General features: G+C 46.3%; 1 protein-coding gene across 8 annotated transcripts in view; it reads left to right on the top strand.

The window, feature by feature from the left end:
* Positions 1–20,397, top strand: part of PROM1 (prominin 1) — a 115,256-nt gene that overhangs the window by 17,486 nt on the left and 77,373 nt on the right. For 3 of the 8 annotated variants that reach the window (XM_007167338.2, XM_007167335.2, XM_007167337.3), the window contains exon 2: positions 7,211–7,654. In XM_007167338.2, the coding sequence (XP_007167400.2) occupies positions 7,432–7,654 (223 nt within the window). In that variant the 5' untranslated portion in view covers positions 7,211–7,431. Of the gene's footprint in view, positions 1–582; positions 752–820; positions 1,075–1,291; positions 1,359–2,113; positions 2,194–7,210; positions 7,655–20,397 lie in introns of those variants that run through there. The other 5 variants (XM_007167333.2, XM_007167340.2, XM_007167334.3 and 2 more) reach the window with 4 other exon arrangements.

Consider the following 20,397-nt stretch of genomic DNA (forward strand, 5'->3'; position numbering starts at 1 on the left):
CCTGCTGTGTGCTAGACACCGTCCGGAAGGTGCTTTTCTTCCATTAGTCTTATTTTTCCTACCAGAGAGTACCCTCCACTCAAGATAGGAAGTAGTGAGTGAGTGAGGTGAGCACAGTTAGAAGAGGGAGTGGTTGCTTCTGGCAGAAGGTCCCCACCCCTCAGTTTGAGGGGATAGCAGGCAACGCACAGCCAAGAGACCTATATGAAATGAGTAATGAAAGCTCCGTGTGCTTGGAACTATAGCGGATGCCTGTGTGCGTACATGGGAGCAAGGGCTGCTTTTTGCCGGTTTTATAGCTCCAGCCACTAGCATTACGCTTGGTACACGCTAAGGAACCAAATGATTGGGGGTTTGTTTTGAGTAGTTTTTTTTTTTTTTTTTTTTTTTTTTAAGTTTTGGAAACGCAATAGAATCGTCTAAAGCGGCAGAGAGAGTCAACCGAGGCAGGTCTGAGGTGGAACCAGAGAGATGCGAAGTTTTTAGAAGAGAAGCGGCGTTCCAAGTAAACCGCTCAGCCTGCCTCAAGGAGGCGTGGGTCCTGTGGGAGGGACGTGCTCTGTGGAGCGGGACTCTAGCCTCAGGAAATGGATGCAGCTAGGTCCCAGCGGGTGCCCCGGGGTATCGTGGCGAAGCTGCTCAGCTGGTCCAACCGGGAGCGCGCGAGCCGAACTCCAGGATTAGCTATCTCTAAAGTACCGAGTCAGTCCCCACCGGCCACCTGGCTGCGCGCTCAGCTCTCCCGCCGCGGGTGAGTACATTTCAGGAAGCAGTGCATTGCGGCAGCCTCATCCGCAAGTCCCGCCCGGGAGCTGGGGAGGCCGCAACAGGTCCTCAAGGGCACCCTGGGCCTCGCCGGCGCTCCTCCAAGGCAGGCGCCTTTCCGGACCCGCCCCGTCCCGGGGTCTGGCCGGCGCGCGGGGCAGCGGGGCGGCCTCTCCGGAAGCCATCCTGGTGGTCCCCGAAGCCGACTCATAAATCATTCATGAGCCGGGGCCGGGCGAGCAGGGCTGGGAGGAAAGAGGGGGGCGGCAGCGGCGGCGAGGGCTGACCGGTAGCTGGACCGGGCGCACGGTGAGTAGCCGCGTCCTCACGCCGGAGCTCGGAAGGTGTCTGCGGCCCAGACCCGGGGGCTGAGTGCACCCCTTTCCAGAAAGCTGGGGGCGGGGAATGGGGAATGGAGGGGCTTGCTCTGCTCCCTTCTCGTCCCAACCCTCGGCACACCCTCCCCGGCGCCGCGGCAGGTGGTGCGAGCCCGGGAGCGTCGGGGGAACCAGAGGGGCTGCAGGGTCGGCGACGTGGACCCTGCGAGAGTTCCGGGCAGGGCGCAGACGCACGCAAACTTTGCGGGCTGCGTGGTGGGTATTCTTTCCGCCCACTGGAGGGGAGCTGGCGGCTGTGGCCAGGTTCCGGGGCGCGAGCAGGCGGTGGGAGCGCGAGTGGGACCCAGACCCCGAGGCCACCGGCTCGTTCTCTGAGAGGGCGGCGGACGAGGCGAGGTTGGTCCGGGGCTTGGGAACTGTTCGGCGGTGAGGGGAGTCCTGGGGAGTGGAACGAGGGGTGCGGGACACTGACCCTCCCCAGCTGGGTATGGAAAGGGGTTACCTTCCTCTGGTTTGCTAAAAGAAGTATGCGGTGCAATCGACCATCACAGGAGGGGGGCTCTGGGGGTGCCATGGGAGGCCTTATCGCCTTGCCCATCTGGGAGCGCACGCACCCCTGGCTTGATGCATCCCCCCGGTCCGCTTTGGGTGCACAGCGCGGGGACCTTTGGCGATTGCCTGATGGAGAACGGGATGATGGAGGCGCACCCCGCTGGTTTAGGCGCCGGCCAGGACAACAAAGGGAAGCGTGGACAGAGGAGGAGCTTCGCGGTGCGGGAGAGTCGGGGGCCCCAGGTCAGTTTCCTCGAAAGCCCTCTCCGAGAGCGGCGGGGGATGCGATCAGGGGTGCCTGGGGCACACGGCTTAGGACGGCGACCCCAGTCCACGCCAACCCGCGCCTCGGCGGGGAACCGGCGCCGACTCTCTCGGGGCAGCCAAGTTACTCCGGCAACCCCCTCCCCCAGGCGACGGCGGATTCCTCGAGTCTCCTGGCTTCCCGCGCCCGCCTTGCCGCCCATCCTTTGTCCCGCAGCCGGGGAGAGGTTCCTGGCGCGGAGGGAGCGAGGGCAGGAGCGGCCCCGGCCTGCAGGTGGGTTGGAGGGGAAGGCTGGGGAAGCGGCGCCACCAGCTTTCTGTAGCAACAGGTTGCGCCTGTAGCCCGCGGCGGCTGCTGACCTTGCTCCTGCCCGGGCTGGAGGAAGGTTTTCCCGGGTTTCTGAGAGAGGCGGCTGATCTTTGTTAACACAAGCAGGTGTGATTGAGGTCCTTGAACGTCCCCTCCCCCCATCCCAACAGACACCCACCGGAGACCCAAACAGCTGCTGTTCTTTGGTTGCTTGGACCGTATGAAATTGCCGTTTTCGCAAGACTTGAATATCACCAACTTCCTATTATTCAATGTGTGTGAAGTTAACTACTTAGGCTTTTCTCACTCATTTGTGAGTTTCCTCCTTCAATGTTCTGGAAGCTGTTCTGCCTGTCAGGGTGCGCCTGGCGGCCATGGAGGAGTTGAGATTATTGCTGTTCGCAGGGGCAGTCCAAACCCTCAATCGACGGCCAGTTGTGTGTGTGCCAGGCGTTGTACCTATTCCATTTCCAACCCTCCCACACTATTTAAAACACCATTTTACAGACTAGCAAAAAGGAAAGCGTGGAGATTGTAAGCAACTGCTGTCACAGAGCTCATCAGTGGGACTAGAGACTTCCCAGTCTCGAAAGCCTAGGGCTCTGGTCCCTGCAGCAACACCCCTTAGTTTAGTTTTGTTTTCTTAATGTATCCCATAATTTTTTAATGAACTTCCTTATGAGTTCCACGCTGGACTATTTCTGTGTATCTAGTAAGATGAAGCAAAGTGCATCAAAGGATAGGTTGAAAATAATAAAACTTTAAACCAAATATTGTTTCGTCGGGACTGTTTAAAATATGAAGGAAATCAGTTTTGCAGGGGTCAAGAGTTCGCTCTGAGATTTGAACAAGGTCAGGATGCATTGTTAAAAATGACAGAAGCCAATTCTGGGTAATTTTAGCCAAAAAGGGACTGGTTACCGGGTGGCTTAGCGAAGTGACAGAAAGGCTGGCTAGCCAGGCTCAGGAGCCCGGAGGAGTGGGACTCAGGACATGCAACAGGACCCCGGATGGGTGTATGGCCATGGCTGCCACCATTAGACTCTGGCTGCGGCCGCTGGCATGTTGCCATCATTGCTAGGATGAAGTGGAAACTGCCTCTGCCTCAGTGCGTCTCATGCACAAGCCCAGGAGTAAGCGTCTGATTGGCTGAGCCTGGGCTCAGTTTGGGCACCTCAGCTGGCCTCACAATGAGAGGCAGGGCTGCCACCCCCCAGACTCACAAAGGTGGGCTCAGAAGTTGGGCATCTCCCATCCACCCTCCCACCCCGCAAAAACCCTAGATAACACCTACACAGATCCTTTTAAAAGAAATTCCTTCAAAAATTCCATCAAAAAGAAAAAGTAGAGAAGAAGTGAAGCTGGATGGTCATCGTATTTGCTTTTAAACCAGTGTTCATGGAAGTGCCGATCTCTGGACCCCAGGCTCAGAATCATGTGAGGTATTTGCTTAAAATTCGTGTTCTTGGGTCCCTTTCCATGGGACCCAGGAATCTTCATCCCATAAACCAGAAAATGGTGAACCTACCTTATTGATTAGTCTAGTGCCTGTTTGAGGAGAGAGGCCCCAAGGGAGCGATTTCCAAAGCCTGCTAAGTCAAGGATTGCAGCTGAAAGTATGGCCCCCCAGAGTGGTAGACCAGTTGTTCCGTCATGGATGAATCCAGTGAGGAGACAGTCTGCTCCCTGTGTTGGAGGAAACAGCTACAAGCAATCAAACACCTCCCTCCCGCGGGCTGTAGACTGCTCATACACAGGTGCTTGACCAATTTTGAAATAGGTCAACCTGACCATTTTGTGTCAGTCTTCTCTCTACCTGCCACCATTTGATGTCAGCCATCCTTATTGAGTGCCTACTGTGCGCCAGACTCCAAGGGTATGGAGAAGATGAGGAAGTCAGGGACCCCACCAAGCTGTTGGGCTAGATCAGTTCAATGTGATACAAGAAGGGCGTTTGGGGTGCTTTTGCCTCACGTCTGTTGTTCTGCAGTTGTGTTTGGGAAGATGGAGGTGTCTTTGGAAAGCGGCATGGATTAGCCAGGAGGGAACTCAGGAACAGTGCTGGCTCTCAAACCTTAGTTGTCTAAGAATCTGTCACCAGGGGAGCATGTTAAAAATGCAGATTAATGGGCCACATCTCCAGAAATGAGGTCCTATAATTTCATTTTAAACACAGACTCCGTTTTATGCTGATGCGGCTGTTGGGTCGGGAGCCGTCTTGGGTTTTCTGCTGGCAGTTCCCTGAGCTGCTCTCAGTGGCTCTCGCTACCTAGTGTGCTTTCCCAGGGAAGTACCCAGACCTTCTTTTTTGGAACAACGATTCAAACTGAGATGAAACCCTCTTCCTTTTTGCCTTGACTTTTATCCATTGTCTAGTGTTTCATAAATAGTGAGATGTTCCTAAAAGTGGTCTAAACTTTAAGAGGGACCTACCCTCTGGAGCAAGACGCACGTGCTGCTCAGGTGCCGCCCTGACTCAGTGGAACACCCCATCTTTGCATTTCCGTTGGGATTTCTTTTCCCCTGCTTCTTCACCGAGGATGTCTGGAAGTCTGTTTATTCATAGCTCTCCCGGGGGCCTTCTGCCATTTCCCTCCCGCTGTGTTTCCCTCTGTCCCCAGCTGAGGCTTGGTGGCATTACCAGGAAGTCAGCCTTTCTTAGCAGCTGAGCCTCTAATCCATCCAGCTGCTGTGCTCCTGCCTGTCCTTTAGCAGATAACAAGATAAGATGGGAATGTGGTGTGTGCCTGTGTGTGTCAGTGTGTGGAGTGTACATTCCTGGTGTGTGCTTCGTCTCTGTGAGTTGTGTGTCATTGTGAGTGCATGCACGGTGTGTGTGATGTGTGTGTGCATGCCCACCTGCCTGCCTGAAGCAGCACGGTCCTATCCTACCTGAATAACCACACGCCCCCTCTCCTTTCGCTTCTTCCTCCTGCCCTGTGCAGCCCTGCAGGCTTCCAGAGAGGGGCCTTGCAAAAGCCGACTTGCTTTGTTTCCTCCTTCTTATTTGTTCTCTCTGGATATGATTTGAAGTCTGAGCAGGGTGCTGGTTCCTGGTAGAACCAGTGAAAGGCTAGAGCACTTCAGAGCCTGAGGACAGGTTGTTGGCAGCAGCCATGCCTGGCAGGGATGGCCCTTTGGAAACAGTCCCCAGGGTCCTGGTGTGTCTGTGTCTGTGGGTGAGATGGACCTGGAAGCTAGGGGTTCCATGAGGTTGGCACTCGGTGTCACTGGGGATCTGAGCAGCCCATGATTTGATAATGGGAGAGTCAAGGGTCATTCCATTGGCAGGCCTGTGCGGAAGTAATAGGAGTGGTTAGGAGGCTTAGAAGGTGAGGCAGTATCTAAGGGGACCCGATATGAATGAACGTCTTCATTCAAATAGCTCATTAAATCCTACCTGTTGTGTGGAGCTTTCTTCAACTTGGTGGAATATAGGTAGCGGGTCCTCTAGCCTTTTGTGCAGTGTGTCACTTTCTTGGTAGTCCCTCTCCTCCATCTTGCAGTGTGTGTTTCAGGAGCACCCTGTCTTTATTTTGAAAGTTCCTTAGTGTGTATCTGATGTAGAAAAGGAAATCAGGGTGTTCCTGACCCCAGAAAAGAATGGGCAAGCAGAGTATCCCAGTTGTTGTTTTTTTTTTTAAAGAGGAACTTTATTAATTAATTAATTAATTAATTTTTGGCTGTGTTGGGTCTTCGTTTCTGTGCGAGGGCTTTCTCTAGTTGCGGCGAGCAGGGGCCACTCTTCATCGCGGTGCACGGGCCTCTCACTATGGCGGCCTCTCTTGTTGTGGAGCACAGGCTCCAGATGCGCAAGCTCAGTAGTTGTGGCTCACGGGCCTAGTTGCTCCGCGGCATGTGGGATCTTCCCAGACCAGGGCTCGAACCCGTGTCCCCTGCATTGGCAGGCAGATTCTCAACCACTGTGCCACCAGGGAAGCCCCCATCCCAGTTGTTTTTGATTCAGCTAGCCTGTTGCAGTGGTACAAGCAAAGCAGCTGTTTTGGCTTATTTGGTTTTATATTCAGCAGCTCTTACTGATAGCCAACTGTATGCCTGCCTTATGTTCAGTTCTGGGGAGAGAAACTCGAGGAGGACGGGTCCACGCAGCCCTCACTAGACACTGGGCTGGTAGCTGATTTTAGGTTCCTGATCTTTCTCCCTTTCCCCAGGGGAGGGCGGGAGTCTCCCTGTGCTCTGCCTCTCATCGCCTGGACCCCGAGTCATCCAGGTGGTGACTTGGGACAGGGATTTCCATCACGGCTACCTGATGAGCATATTAGACAGAAACCAGTGTCACTGGCCTTAAAGAGCTTGTTCCCTGCCCTTGAGGCCATGCTTGTCTAGTTTGGGCTGGGGGTGAGTGAAGGTGGGTTGAAATGAGATCAGTGAGCACATTAATAAAATAAAAGGTGGAGTAAGACATATCTCCAGAGATGGGGAGAACAACCCAAAATTGGAGGAAAAATAAGCATCTCATCTATTGCTGGGGGCCTCTGCTTCTCTGACTGCGAGAGAGGGCTCTGTAGGGAGAGTGTCTTGGAGTTGGGAGAGTCCAAACTTGGGCTTTGAAAGCAAACTACTGGGTTTGAATTCTACCCCACCATGAATCAACTATGGCCTCGGGCAAGTTGCTGAAATTCTGAGTCAGTTTCCTCATCTGTAAAATGGGATAATGCCTTAACCGAGGTCCTACCCATAAAGCATGTAGAACGTGTCTGGAATGTGGTAAGTGCTGAATGAATATCAGTTTCCAAGACCATACACTCGTTACACTAGCTGGTATTTCTGGGTCTGGCCCCTAGCATGGAACCTTCCAGCTTTCCTGCCCCTGTGCTCTGAAGCAGGCTCTGTGTTTGCTTCCTCCGCAGCGGATTAGGCTGAGGGCTTGCTCTAAAGCCTTGCAGCCTCTCCTCCAGGGGAGCTGCCGGTGCAGGCAGGCTGCAGGCATTAGTGACCCCGCCCCTTCTCTCCCTGCCAGGGATGGTGCTTTGATCGACTGACTGTACCCCCTCAGCCGAGAAGGTTCTCTGCCACCCTTCACCGCATGCCAACCCAGCCAGAAAACCAAGGATTCCGCAGACTCAGTCCTCGCCACGCCTCTTCCGCACAGAAACACACTCCTGTCTTCCCCAAGGCTTCCAGAACCTCTGAAGAGGGAGGCCCCCAGTTCTACCTCATGTTTGGGGCATCTTGCTAGCCATGGCCCTTCTCCTTGGCTTCCTGCTGCTGCTGGGGCTTCATGGGGACACCATGTCAGAGGGGCCGCCGCCATCATCCACATACATTCCTGATGGTTTGGAATTTGAATTTCCTCCAACGAACTATGAGACCAAAGATTCTTATGAAGCTGGACCCACTGGCATCTTCTTTCAAATTGTGCACATCTTTCTACACATGGTGCAGCCTAATGCTTTCCCTGAAGGTAAGTGCCAGTGGCGGGACAAGATACAATATATCTCCAGACATACTCACGGGCACACACACGATATTGTTTGTTAATGACAGTACGATCAGTGCAGAATATATTCCGTATATTAAAGTATGAGATTCAAAGTGATTGAATTGCACAGGAGCAGAAAGTATTTAGCCAGAAGTTAAGAAAAATAAATAGGTTGTCAGGAATGTGATGATAAAATGAAATCAAACTGTGTTGCTATGTTGTTTTTCCAATTCTTTATCCTTCTTCCCCTCCTTTTTTGTTTTGCTTTGTTTTGTTTTTTGGTTAGAGTATTGAATTATTCTCAAGTTCATACCAAAGGTAAAAGTTAGGGTACAAATGCAAATTCTCTGTCATCAAACGAGAATAATGACCTCTCATGGCCATTTAAAGTTACAAATTTAACTCTCTGCTACCCACTGCAAAATGCAGTTTTGACACTGCTTAGGGCAAGGCCAGGGCGGACCATACCTGTTACCTGGGTAACTTGTTTGCTTTACGTCTAAGAGTTTGAGTGTGAAGCCAGGAGGGAACTTTCATGGCATCGTGCTATTGTTTTGTGTGCGTACTATCTGGCCTTACCACTGCGGCTCATCTGTACTCGGAAGTCTTCCGGTTATATGTTTTCAGGAATGGGATTATGAAAATTTAAATGGTCTGTGGGAATTGTTTGCTATTAGGGTTTGGCAGTCTAAATTTTTATTGATTTAATGTTAGGTCTAGCTTAAGTTTGTTCTTTAAACTACAAAGATTTGAATATTATCAGTGACTACTAAATATTATAAAAAATTTGTAGTAATCTTTATCATCTTCCTTAGCTGGCCAGCCATTGTTCATAAGCAGATTATTTGTGTGTGTGTGTGTGTGTGTGTGTGTGTGAGAGAGAGAGAGAGACAGAGACAGAGACAGAGAGACAGAGAGAAAATGTATTTAGTGAACTTCAGCACCTGTTTATATTATGAGCAGCTTACAGATTTTCTTAATATACATTTACATAGAATTTTTTACATTTATTTGTCTCAGATTAAGCAATTGAAACAGTTTGAAGTGTAGTTTTCAATTTTTTGTTAGTTTAAATTTTGATTCAATGAAGTAAATCACCCTGAGCCCTACTGTCACAGAAGAGAGTCCTGAACAAGTACTGCTTACTGTTTATGTCGCTGCTTAAAAGACTAAATTTGGAAATCCAAAGGACAGAAGTAGAAAACAAACTAAGTTTATTTATTCATGTTGAATACAAATTCACTCTTCTCAATAAATATCTTTTTGTTTACTTTTGGACTTGATGTAAATATAATTGAATAAATAAACACCTACTAGTGTTTTTAGTCTTGGCTTCTTTGTTTTTTTATGTAAAAAGCATAGAATTCAGTTGTTTAATACGAATTTACAGTGACTTCTTTAAAAAGATTGTGAAGTCTCCTGTGTCATTCTAAGGCAGATCATGTAATTAATCCTGTAATCTCTTTCCATATGTTGTTTTATTTTTCTCCCTCTAGATTTCATGTGAAGGCTTCCTCACACTTGTTTCACAAGGGAAAACAGTATCTTTAAAGGTCTTCATTCAAATGATCAGGTTAAAAGACATCCTGCTTCTAATGCATTCTAGGGTTTTCACCACCAACATCATGATTAGTCTAGAATTTAAATCCTAATGTAATCTGAGGGTGTTAACCTTGCTTGTCCCTTGACCTTCATCAATACTTATTACTTCGGAGAAAGAAATTCCCAGAAACAGACCAGCACTACCCCTTTCAGAAAAAATTGTCAGGTTGCTTAGGGAATATAATACTGAATTTAGCAGGTGCTGTCTTGGTGTGTTGGCTTTCTTCCACCATCCCATTATTCATATTCTTTCACCCAGTTACTAGGTTTCATAATAGCCTCAAAGTGCTCATTAGGTGCTTTGCAACATAAAGGACACTATGAGACAATCATGGTTTTTCGTGGTTTTTTTTTCCCCTTGGTACATGACTTTTTTTGTTTTAAAGGAATTCCTTTATTTTTATTATTTTTATTATTTATTTATTTTTAGCTGCATTGGGTCTTCGTTTCTGCGCAAGGGCTCTCTCTAGTTGCGGCAAGCGGGGGCCACTCTTCATCACGGTGCGCGGGCCTCTCACTATCGCGGCCTCTCTTGTTGCGGAGCACAGGCTCCAGATGCGCAGGCTCAGCAGCTGTGGCTCACGGGCCCAGTTGCTCCGCGGCATGTGGAATCCTCCCAGACCAGGGCTCGAGCCCGTGTCCCCTGCATTGGCAGGCAGACTCTCAACCACTGAGCCACCAGGGAAGACCCGTGACTTTTTTTTAAAATTGAAGTATAGTTGATTTACAATGTCCTGTTGGTTTCAGGTGTACATCACAGTGATTCAGTTATACATATATATATTCTTTTCCCTTATAGGTTATTACTAAATATTGAATATAGTTCCCTGTGCTATACAGTAGTTTCTTGTTGGTTATCTATTTTATGCATAGTAGTGTGCATCTGTTAATCCCATCCTCCTAATTTATCCCTCCCCTCCCCTTTCCCCTTAGGTAACCATAAGTTTGTTTTCTATGTCTGTGGGTCTATTTCTGTTTTGTAAATAAGTTCATTTGTATTTTTTTTTTTTTAGACCCCACATATAAGTGATATCATATGATATTTGTCATTCTCTGTCTGGCTTACGTCACTTAGTATAACCTCTAGGTCCATCCATGTTGCTGCAAGTGGCATTGTTTCATTCTTTTTTATGGCCGAGTAATATTCCATTGTAGATATGTACCGCATCTTCTTTATCCATTCATCTGTTGATGGACATTTAGGTTGCTTCCATGTATTGGCTACTGTAAACAGTGCTGCAATGAACACTGGGGTGCAGCAAGCCCCACAGCAGCAGAACTGGCTCTAGAAGCCAGGATTTGGATGCAATGCTAGTTTACTGAGTAGTCTTTACTCCCACAAAAATATCTGCATCTCGTGGGCTCTTGTTTTTTCTCTGTTCTCTCCTCCTCTCCCCAGGATCTGCTGTAAGGCACGCACACTGTGCAAAGTGTTAGCTCATTTGAATCTCCCAGCAATTTTGAGAGGTTGGATGTAGATGGTGGTCTTATTTCTATTTATTACATCCCCCTTTACAGATTGGAAAACTAAGTCAGGACAAGATTACATGTTCAAAGCACACAACTAGCCAGTGGCAGATTGAGAACCCCCTGTCTCCAGGACTATTTTTCCTATATTCTACAGCTTACTTTGTGGGTAATTGATTTCCTTTTTATTTTATCATACTGCTTTTTAAAATGATCGTGAGTTACCGTGAAAAATAGTAATGTTTGCGCATTGAAAGCGTGCATTGCAGAAGATTATCTCGTGTGGATGGTGAGCAGTGCCTTTTCCAGTTTTGGGTGTCTGTGATGAATTTGGCATAAATCATGACCCAGGTCCGAGCCTTTTTAATGGAACAAGTGAAAAAAAGTCTCCTCTGCTTCTATTTTATTTTATTTTATTTTTTAATAAATTTATTTATTTTATTTATTTTTATTTTTGGTTGCGTTGGGTCTTTGTTGCTGTGTGCGGGCTTTCTCTAGTTGTGGCGAGTGGGGACTACTCTTCGTTGTGGTGCACGGGCTTCTCACTGCGGTGGCTTCCCTTGTTGCGGAGCACGGGCTCTAGGTGCGCGGGCTTTCTCTAATTGTGGCGAGTGGGGACTACTCTTCGTTGTGGTGCACGGGCTTCTCACTGCGGTGGCTTCCCTTGTTGCGGAGCACGGGCTCTAGGTGCGCGGGCTTCAGTAGCTGTGGCTCGCGGGCTCTAGAGCGCAGGCTCAGTAGTTGTGGCACACGGGCTTAGTTGCTCCGCGGCATGTGGGATCTTCCCGGACCAGGGCTCGAACCCGCGTCCACTGCATTGGCAGGTGGATTCTTAACCACTGTGCCACCAGGGAAGCCCTGCTTTTATTTCTATAGAAATTTTCTAAAATCATTTTCCACTCTGTTTTGTCATATTTTTAAATTAGATTTTAGGATGGTTGACCTATTTGTAACAGCATTTTCTGCTAATCTGATTTGCTCCCGGGAGTTGGTGGGTCTGGGGGCAGAGCTGGGGAAGTGATAGAAGTGGGGAAGAGGGAAGAGTTAAGCTTGGTTTCCTCAGACTTTGAGATGCCACCAGGATGTGATATTAACTGAGAGTCTTTCTGTTGCAGGTAACAGAAACCTATTAGCAAAGGCAATCGGAAAAGGGGTTTATCAACAACAAGGTCCTACTGTATAACACAGGGAACTATATTCAATATCTGGTAATAAACCATAATAGAAAAGAATATGAAAAAGAATATATGTATATGTTCTTTTATATATATATGTGTGCGTGTGTGTATGTGTGTGTGTGTGTGTGTGTGAGTGTGTGTGTATATATATGTATAACTGAATCACTTTGCTGTACACCAGAAACTAACACAACATTGTAAATCAACAATACTTCAATAAAAAAAATTTTTAAAAAAGGGGTTTATCATCAGGACTCCGGGTTACTTCATGACACTCATGGGGGTTGGGGAGGGGATCAAGGCAGCAGGGACTCGACCTGGCTTCCATCTTGGCTCCTCCCTGCCCCGTGGCCTCTTCATTCCTCCTCCTTCCCACCCCCCTTTCTGGGTTCCCCCATCCTGTAATCCTCCTGGTGGAGAACCAGGCTGCCAACGTCATAGGTTTCAGGCCAGCGTCCTGGAGAGTGAGTGGCTGGGCATTCTCTCTCTTTTAGTCCCAAGTCTCAATTCCAGTCCTGCCCGGGGCCAGTCACCAAGCACGGGCCCTTAGGGTGACCGTGGCTACGGTCACACCTCGTGCCTGGGCCGGGTGCTGCGAGCCTGGCACTGTGAGGCATTGCTGGCCCCGTGGCATCACAGGCAGGGAGGTGGTTTCCAGAAAAGGGGTGGCTGGACGGACAGCCCGATAGGTGTGTCCGTGCCAATGTCCACCTGGAATTAGGATGTTTTATTATATCCAGCACCTGTGTGTTCTTACTTAATCAGACGGAGCCAGCACTATTTTCTTTACATCACGTGACTCATGTTGACAATGGGCCTGGCCATAAATAAGGTCATGGAGGGAAAGGACTAACATTAATTGATCCTGTCTCCCCAGTGTCACTGTGCTGGGCAGTCTACGGCTGTCATCTCTTTGCATCCGAACAATTATAACAGCAAACAGCTAGTATGTGCCTGCTTTCAGGGATTTGAACAACTCAACAACTCTGTGAGCTAGGGGCTATTAATCTCATTTTACAGAAGAGGAAGCTGAGGTCCAGAGAACTAACTGACTTGACCAGGGTCACGGAACTAGCCAGTGGCAGAGCCAGGGTTTGAATTCAGGCAGGCTGGGTTGATGGTCCAGGCTCATAGTTGCCACTTGTATTTTGCTGATAAGGGAAGTGAGACTCAGGGAAGTTAAGGGAGTGTTCCAAGGTCACACACACTGACGGCTAAGGGACCAAGCCAAGGTTTGACCCAGAGCCCTGTGATGCCCACGCCTGGGCTTGTCTCCCCCTGTGCTCCCTGGAAGGGGGTGTGTCTGGGGACTGTAACAGGCACTCCTTTAATCCATCTGATGTGTCTTCTGCTTCATAGTACAGCTTCCAGTGCTAAACTGAAAAATGAGTCCTGTTGATTGTATTCCCATAAGCTTGTCCACAAAGTCCTGAAACATGCCCCTCCCTGCCTTCCTGTAAGTGAGCAGTAGAGGTAGGCTGTGCCCTTCTGGAGAATAAATGTGTGCCAGTGCCGTGAAAGACACAAGAAGGAAAGCTTCCTGGTCTCTTCAAATACATGCAGGAAATGAGAGATTAAGTATGAATGTAAATAAAGAGAGGCCACCCCAGCAGCTGCTGGATGAAGCCTATGTGGTATTAGACATCGCTGTGTACTGGGTGGAAGAGAAGTTCTAAAATGTACACTTGGAGAAGCAGCTGTCCAGTGTGGTCTGGATGGGGCAGTGCTGGGGCAGAAGCATACAGCAGGAGGGACATTACAGGAAGGGTGGCCTGAGGCAGGCTTGCCACGTACCCTCTGCTTGGCTGGGGTCTAGATTCGGAAATGAGCCCAACCCTTGAGTGGTAGTGATGAGCCTGCACTCTGGAGCCTCTGCCTGGGTTTGATTCCTGGCTTCTATGTTGATGAGCTGTGTGACCTTGGCCAAGTGACTTAAACTCTCTGTTCCTGAGTTTTCCCTCTGTAAAATGAAGATAATAATAATAGTACTTTGGGGATCATCATAATATTTAAATAATATTTATAAAGCAATGAGGACCTTGTCTGATAAACTAAGTGCTATATAAGTGTTTGTTGAGTAAAATATGAATGTATAAAACCCATATTCATTATAAGCTTTTAAATTAATCTTATGTCTTGATGATCACATGGACAGAAGAGCAAGTATTTATTTGACTCCCACTGTACTGGTTTCTTAGGGATGCTGTAACAAATCTGAGTGGCTTCAAACATCAGAAATTTATTCTGTCATAGTTCTGAGAACCAGTAGTCCAAAATCAAGATATTGGCGCTAAGGGAGGCTGAAGCCTCTAGAGGAGAATCCTTCCTTGCTTCCTCCAGCTTCTGGTGGCTCCAGGTGTTCCTTGGCTTGTGGCTGCATCACTCCAATCTCTGCCCATCTTCACATCTGCCTTCTGTGTCTCTGGCTCAGATCTCCCTCTGCTTTCTTTTATAAAGGCATCTGTCATTGGATTTAGAGCCCATCCTATAGCCAGTATGATCTTATCTCGAGATCCTTAACTTAATTATATCTTCAAAGACCCTTTTTCCAAATAAGGTCGCATTCATAGTTTCCCGGGGTCAGGACTTGGACATATCTTTTTGGGGGCAACCATTCAGCCCATGACACCTACGACACACTTCTTTAGTTCTTCCAGAGAATAGCTCAGAGATATTAAGTGATGTGCCCAAGGTCATATTTCAGAAAAATGATGGAACCAGATTCAGAGCTGACTTGTCTGATTCCAAGTTCTTGAATTTCCATCCTGTAAGTATGTAGTGAGCTAGACCTGTTGCTGTTTGGCAGAGGTGGCGTCGACTGGGTTCTCCTGCTCTCAAAAGGCTGACCTTGAGCACAGAGACGGCCACCTCCACAGTCAGCTATGATGCAGGAGGGCTGGCCCATGCTGACTGTCCGGCATGAATAGTGTGCTCATGGCTGTCCAGAGGAGGGATTAGTCATGATGGGGCAATTGCAGAAGACTTCCTGGAGGAAGGAACATTTGAACTGAACTTTGCGGGTGTGGAAGAGTTCAGGAAGCAGAGGAGAGCATTCCAGGTGCACAAGCAGGGGCCTGAGTGATGCAAGTTGAGACAGGAGCTTGTAGGATGCCTAGATGCAACAACTCAACTCATGACTGATCTTGTTTATTTCTACCTCTACCCACTCCTTTTCCTCACCCCCTTCATTTTGAAGCAAATCTCAGTTTTTCTATCATTTCCTCTGTAAATATTTCAGTGTATTTCTTTAAAAATAAAGACATCATGCTGTTATACTGTAGAAAGTTAACAGTAGCTCTTCAATATAATAAAATAGTCAGGAAATATTCAGATTTCTTGGTTGTCTCATAAATGCAGTTTTTAAAACAGTTTGTTTGAATCAGGATCCAAATGATACCAATATATTGCAGTTGGTTAATTTGTCTCTTTATGTCTGTTTTTAACTTATAGGATGCCTTGCCAGGTCTTTTTTCCCCCTTGCAATTTATTTGTTGAAGAGCCTTGTTACTGTTCCTATAGTATTTCCCATGGGCTGAATTTTGCTGATTCCATCTTCATGGTGTTCTTTACATGTTTCTCTGTCCTCTGCATTTCATATAAACTAGGACCTATAAAGATCAGATGCAGGTTTGTTTTGGGAGAAATAACAGTTTATAGATGGTATTGAACATTTGCATCAGGAGATGGATAACATATGGTTATCTCTTTTTTTGTGATGTTAGCAGCACTGATGGTCACTATCTAGATTCATTCATTCATAGCAGGTCCAATCCTTTCAAAATTGTTTGCAAATATACTCTCAAACATATTGGAACTCTTAAGAAAAAAATGGAATTCTTTGCATATTTTGTAACTTGACTTGTTCACTTAACATTTTATTGTGGACATCTCTTCATGTCTGTTCCTATAAGTGTGTTGCCTAAAATAAAATTTAAAAGCAAGGAACCCAAAACATTCGTTCACCAATCTTTTGATGTACGGCCAAGGCTTACATTTTTTTACTATGAGTTAATTGTTTGAAGTTTAACATCAATTAGGTATATAATTGATATAAAGAGCACCCATAATGCATCCTGTATAATTTTTGGTTCTTTGTTTTGATTTCTTTGAAGTGAAGCAAAACAGAGTTCAGAGCTCTGGATTTTTAGTTTGATTTTTTTCTCCCCAGACTTTTACAGCTTACTCACATGTACTTGCCTTTTCTAAGTCTTTATAGAACATTAGACTTAGTTTTCAATGCTCATTCTTTTTATGTTCATATTTCCTTAGTTTGTGTATTATTTAATTACACATTTGTATAATATTTAATTACTTATTATGTATAAAGAGGCAGAAAGAAGCTTGGGAGCAAAGCCGGTGTTATGGGTTGAATTGTTTCCCCCTAAAATTCATATGTTGAAGTTCTAACCCCCAGTACTGCAGAAGGTGAACTTCTTTGGGGATAGGCTTGTTGTAGATGCAATTAGTTAAGATGAGGTTATACTGGGGTAGAGTGGGCTCCTAATCCACTTGGACTAGTGTGTTTATAAAAGGGGAAATTTGGAGACAGATCTGGACACAGGGAGGATGCCACGTGAAGACTGGAGTCGTGCTGCCACAAGTGAAGAAAGTACCGGAGGCCAGGAGAGATCTAGGACACATCCTCTCCTAGAGTCTTCAGGGGAGCACCTTTCACACCTTCATTTTGAACTTCCAGCCCCCAGAACTGTGAGACAATAAATTTCTGTTATTTAAGCCATTTGGGGTACTTTGTTGCAACAGCTCTAGCACACTAATCCACCCCGGAAGTGAACAAGTGAACTGGTGTTTGCAGAGGGCCAAGGGTACCCAACAGAGGTGGTAATGGTGACTTCATGGTGAGGGCTGGTGCACAGCCATGTTTTCTGAGGGAAGAAATTGATGGCTGGGTCATCTGGTCAGCTGCAAAGTGGGGTTTAGCTCCCAGAGCCTCCACTGTACATTTGAATAGTCACATCCTCCAAGCCTTTAATTCATGAAGATTCAACTCTATGTGCCGAAGAGTAAAAAAGAGAGAAATAACTTGAATAGTACAAATGTTTCTTCCTACTGTTGTACAACTGCATTATGTAGTATGAAGCCGCCTCCTCCGTCAGCGCTTAAAAGTTGTCACTGCTTGCTTGAGACAAGAGATTTAAGGGACTTTCATGAACAATTCTTTTTTGCCTGCTTTTTGTTCACCGCATTTCCTGCTCGACCTGAGGACCTAATCCCCTGGAGATCAAACACCTCATTCTGTTGCCTTCTTCCTTCCACTTGCCTTTTGGCAAACTCCTTTGGTTTCTTTAAAACTTTCTTCATGTGATACCTATTCTGGAAATCTGGTGACTCTCATTGCATCATTTTGTCTGTACTATCTGTGTCATTCATACACTTTTACTATTGCATGTATAACACTGCCTTTTAATAGTTTGCTGTCTTAGATTGTACACTTATTGATGCCAGCAGTGCCTGGCACATTGGAGATCCTTCATAATCTCTTGCTTTTGTTTTGGTATTTTTGAACTTTTAAAAATATTGTACTTTCTCCTCTAACCACTACAAATTTCTTTCTCTATTTACTTAACAAAGGTTGAACATTTATTTGCTATGTGTACTCTCTTAAAATACTAGTGTCACGATGATATCACCGAACTATCATACAGTAAAATCTGCAGGGCAATGAGCCCTTCTGAAAGAGCATGTTGCTCTGCTTTTAATTTATTTTCTAGAATTTCCCTTACTGTCAGATTTTTGAATTTTTTTTGTTTCTTTATTGTCAGCTGTTAATTTATCTCCACTTTCTTCAAATCCTAATACTTCACTTTATACACGTCACCTTATACAACTATCTGGGTGAGTTGCAGTGGGTGGCTTCACTTTTTCCTATAGAATTCAAAGTGTATTAACTTTGCGATAGCTATTTATATTTCAGAAACTTAAACTTTATTACCAAGATTGCTGCTTTTTTTACTTTCATGGGAAAACTCAAGTTTATAATTTTTTAGCCAACAAGATTACCAAATTTAACAGTAATTAAATATCTATGAAGAGTTCAAGGGCGAGAAATAGCTGTGATGTGAGGAACATCTTGTATGATTCAGACTAAAGGTGACAAGGGCTCCTGGGGATACCTGAACAGAGAAGGAATAAGTATTGAATTAAATCTGAATCATCAAGGGACTTCCCTGGTGCTCCAGTGGGTAAGACTCCACGCTCCCAATGCAGGGGCCCCAGTTCGATCCCTGGTCGGGGAACTAGATTCCACATGCCGCAACTGTGTCCGCATGCCACAACTAAGAAGTCCGCATGCCACAACTAAGAAGTCCACATGCCACAACTAAAGGATCCCATGTACTGCAGCTAAGACCCAGCGCAGTCTAAATAAATAAATAAAATAAATATTTTTTAAAAATCTGAATCAGCAAATGAGTCCAATTGTATACATTGGTTTCTTGCTCAATATTTATTAAAATAAAACTACATTTATTTTTAATATAAAAGCAACATATATAAAAGCAATATACATACATATAAAACAAGTAACATTTTTTCTCGCTTTTTTTTTTTTTAATTTATTTATTTGGGCTGTGTTGGGTCTTCATTGCTGCGTGCGGGCTTTCTCTTGTTGCGGCGAGCAGGGGCTACTCTTTGTTGCGGTGCGCAGGCTTCTTATTGCAGTGGCTTCTCTTGTTGCAGAGCACAGGCTCTAGGCGTGCGGGCTTCAGTAGTTGTGGCTCGCGGGCTCTAGAGCGCAGGCTCAGTAGTTGTGGCACACGGACTTAGTTGCTCCGCGGCATGTGGGATCTTCCCGGACCAGGGCTTGAACCTGTGTCCCTGCATTGGCAGGCGGGTTCTTAACCACTGTGAGCGCTGATGTTTTTTCTAGATTTTTATTGGTTTTCTATCAGGGCTTTTAGAGTTGCCTTTCCTACATTGCATTCAACAGCTCTTTTTCTTTGTAAAACAACCCCTCTTGACTGAGTTTTAAAAAACATTCAATTTAGAATTTGTATAAACAACTGTTGCTTTTTGTAGTCATGTTTTATCTGTTTACATAATATTTAAATAAGTTCTGAAATTGCACCAATAAGTACAACTAACAGGAAGTGGTTTGGGAACAAACACCAGAGACTCTTGGAGATTGTACAGCTCAGCTGGCACGAGCAGAAAGGGTGGAGACAAAACCACAAAAAAGGTGCTTCTGGTGCATTACTAACAAAACACTAGAAGAGTATATTTTGCCTGGACCACACACTTGTTGGGACAAAACTGGGGCTTTTCTAAGTCTTGAATATTTGATTATTACTTTTCCAATGATTATTTATTGGCAAACATCTAAAATTGTGCAAATTTTAGCTTCATTTCTTTTCAGGCTTTTTTTTTTTTTTTACATGACAAATACTACATGCTGACATACTGTAAAAATGGCTCCGGATCACATCTCCTACACAAGATACTGTCAACTCTGATTTACATTTACAGGAACTAGAATTTTTAACTTGGTAGTATTACAAATTCTGTCTTTTTGTGTTTTTTTTGGTGAGGAGAGTATTGGGAAAGGGGTGGAAGAATATGTCAATGAAAGAACTTTGTTTAAAATTTTTTTAATATTCTCTTAAAAATTCAAGTGAGCTCAAAATATATACAGGAAAAAAAATCCCCCTTCACTCTGCTCCTAGTTCCATTCTCAGTCCCTAGTTTGGGGGAGGTCATGGTCAATAGCTGAGCCTTCTTTTGTCACACAACAGAACAAAATGGGGTGGTGTTGACTCACATTCTCATGGGAGTGTCTGTGCGATCATGTGCACCTTGGTGCAGACCAAAAAATGCGACTCAAACATCCTCAAGGCCAATGTTCCTTAAATGAACAGCAGAGACAAATGACGCTTTCCAGGAATGTCTTAGGGGAGGAAACGAACTCTGGGACTCCACAGGTACCTTGGCCATGTTGCCTGCCTCCCTCCCTGGATTTAACAGTGATGGTAACACAGCTGCTGGACCGTCTTAGTCTCAGGCCCAGCGGCCCCCTCCCAGCCCTGTCCCATCATCAGGGAGGCCACAGAGCCCTGAGCCCTTATCCGACTTGAATCTTGGTCAAGGATTCTGAGCTTCAGGCGACCCCAGATGTCTCCCTGCTCCTGTGCAATGTGAGAGCCTGTTTCCTCTAAAAGCACTTGAAATGATTTAAGGGCCAGCCTGCCCAGTCACAGGCTTGAATGCATGTGGCCTAACAGTGAAATAGAATCCCCCGGCATGGATCTGTGTGAACATGTGGCCGGGGGAAGGCTACAAGGGCCAGACTGGTCCCAGATGCTTTTCCAAGAATTGCTTCCTGTGCAGCATTTTTCTGAGCTCTTTTCTGGAAGAGCGAGTTAGTGCCATCGTGAATTCTCGTGCAAGCCGATGTGTGTCAGTCCTGCAGGGAAGCTGCTCCAATCAATTAAAGGAGGACTGCACAGTCACGTGCTGACAGCTGAA

This window comes from Balaenoptera acutorostrata, chromosome 5 (assembly GCF_949987535.1).
Source record: "Balaenoptera acutorostrata chromosome 5, mBalAcu1.1, whole genome shotgun sequence".
In the NCBI taxonomy this organism is placed as follows: domain Eukaryota; kingdom Metazoa; phylum Chordata; class Mammalia; order Artiodactyla; family Balaenopteridae; genus Balaenoptera; species Balaenoptera acutorostrata.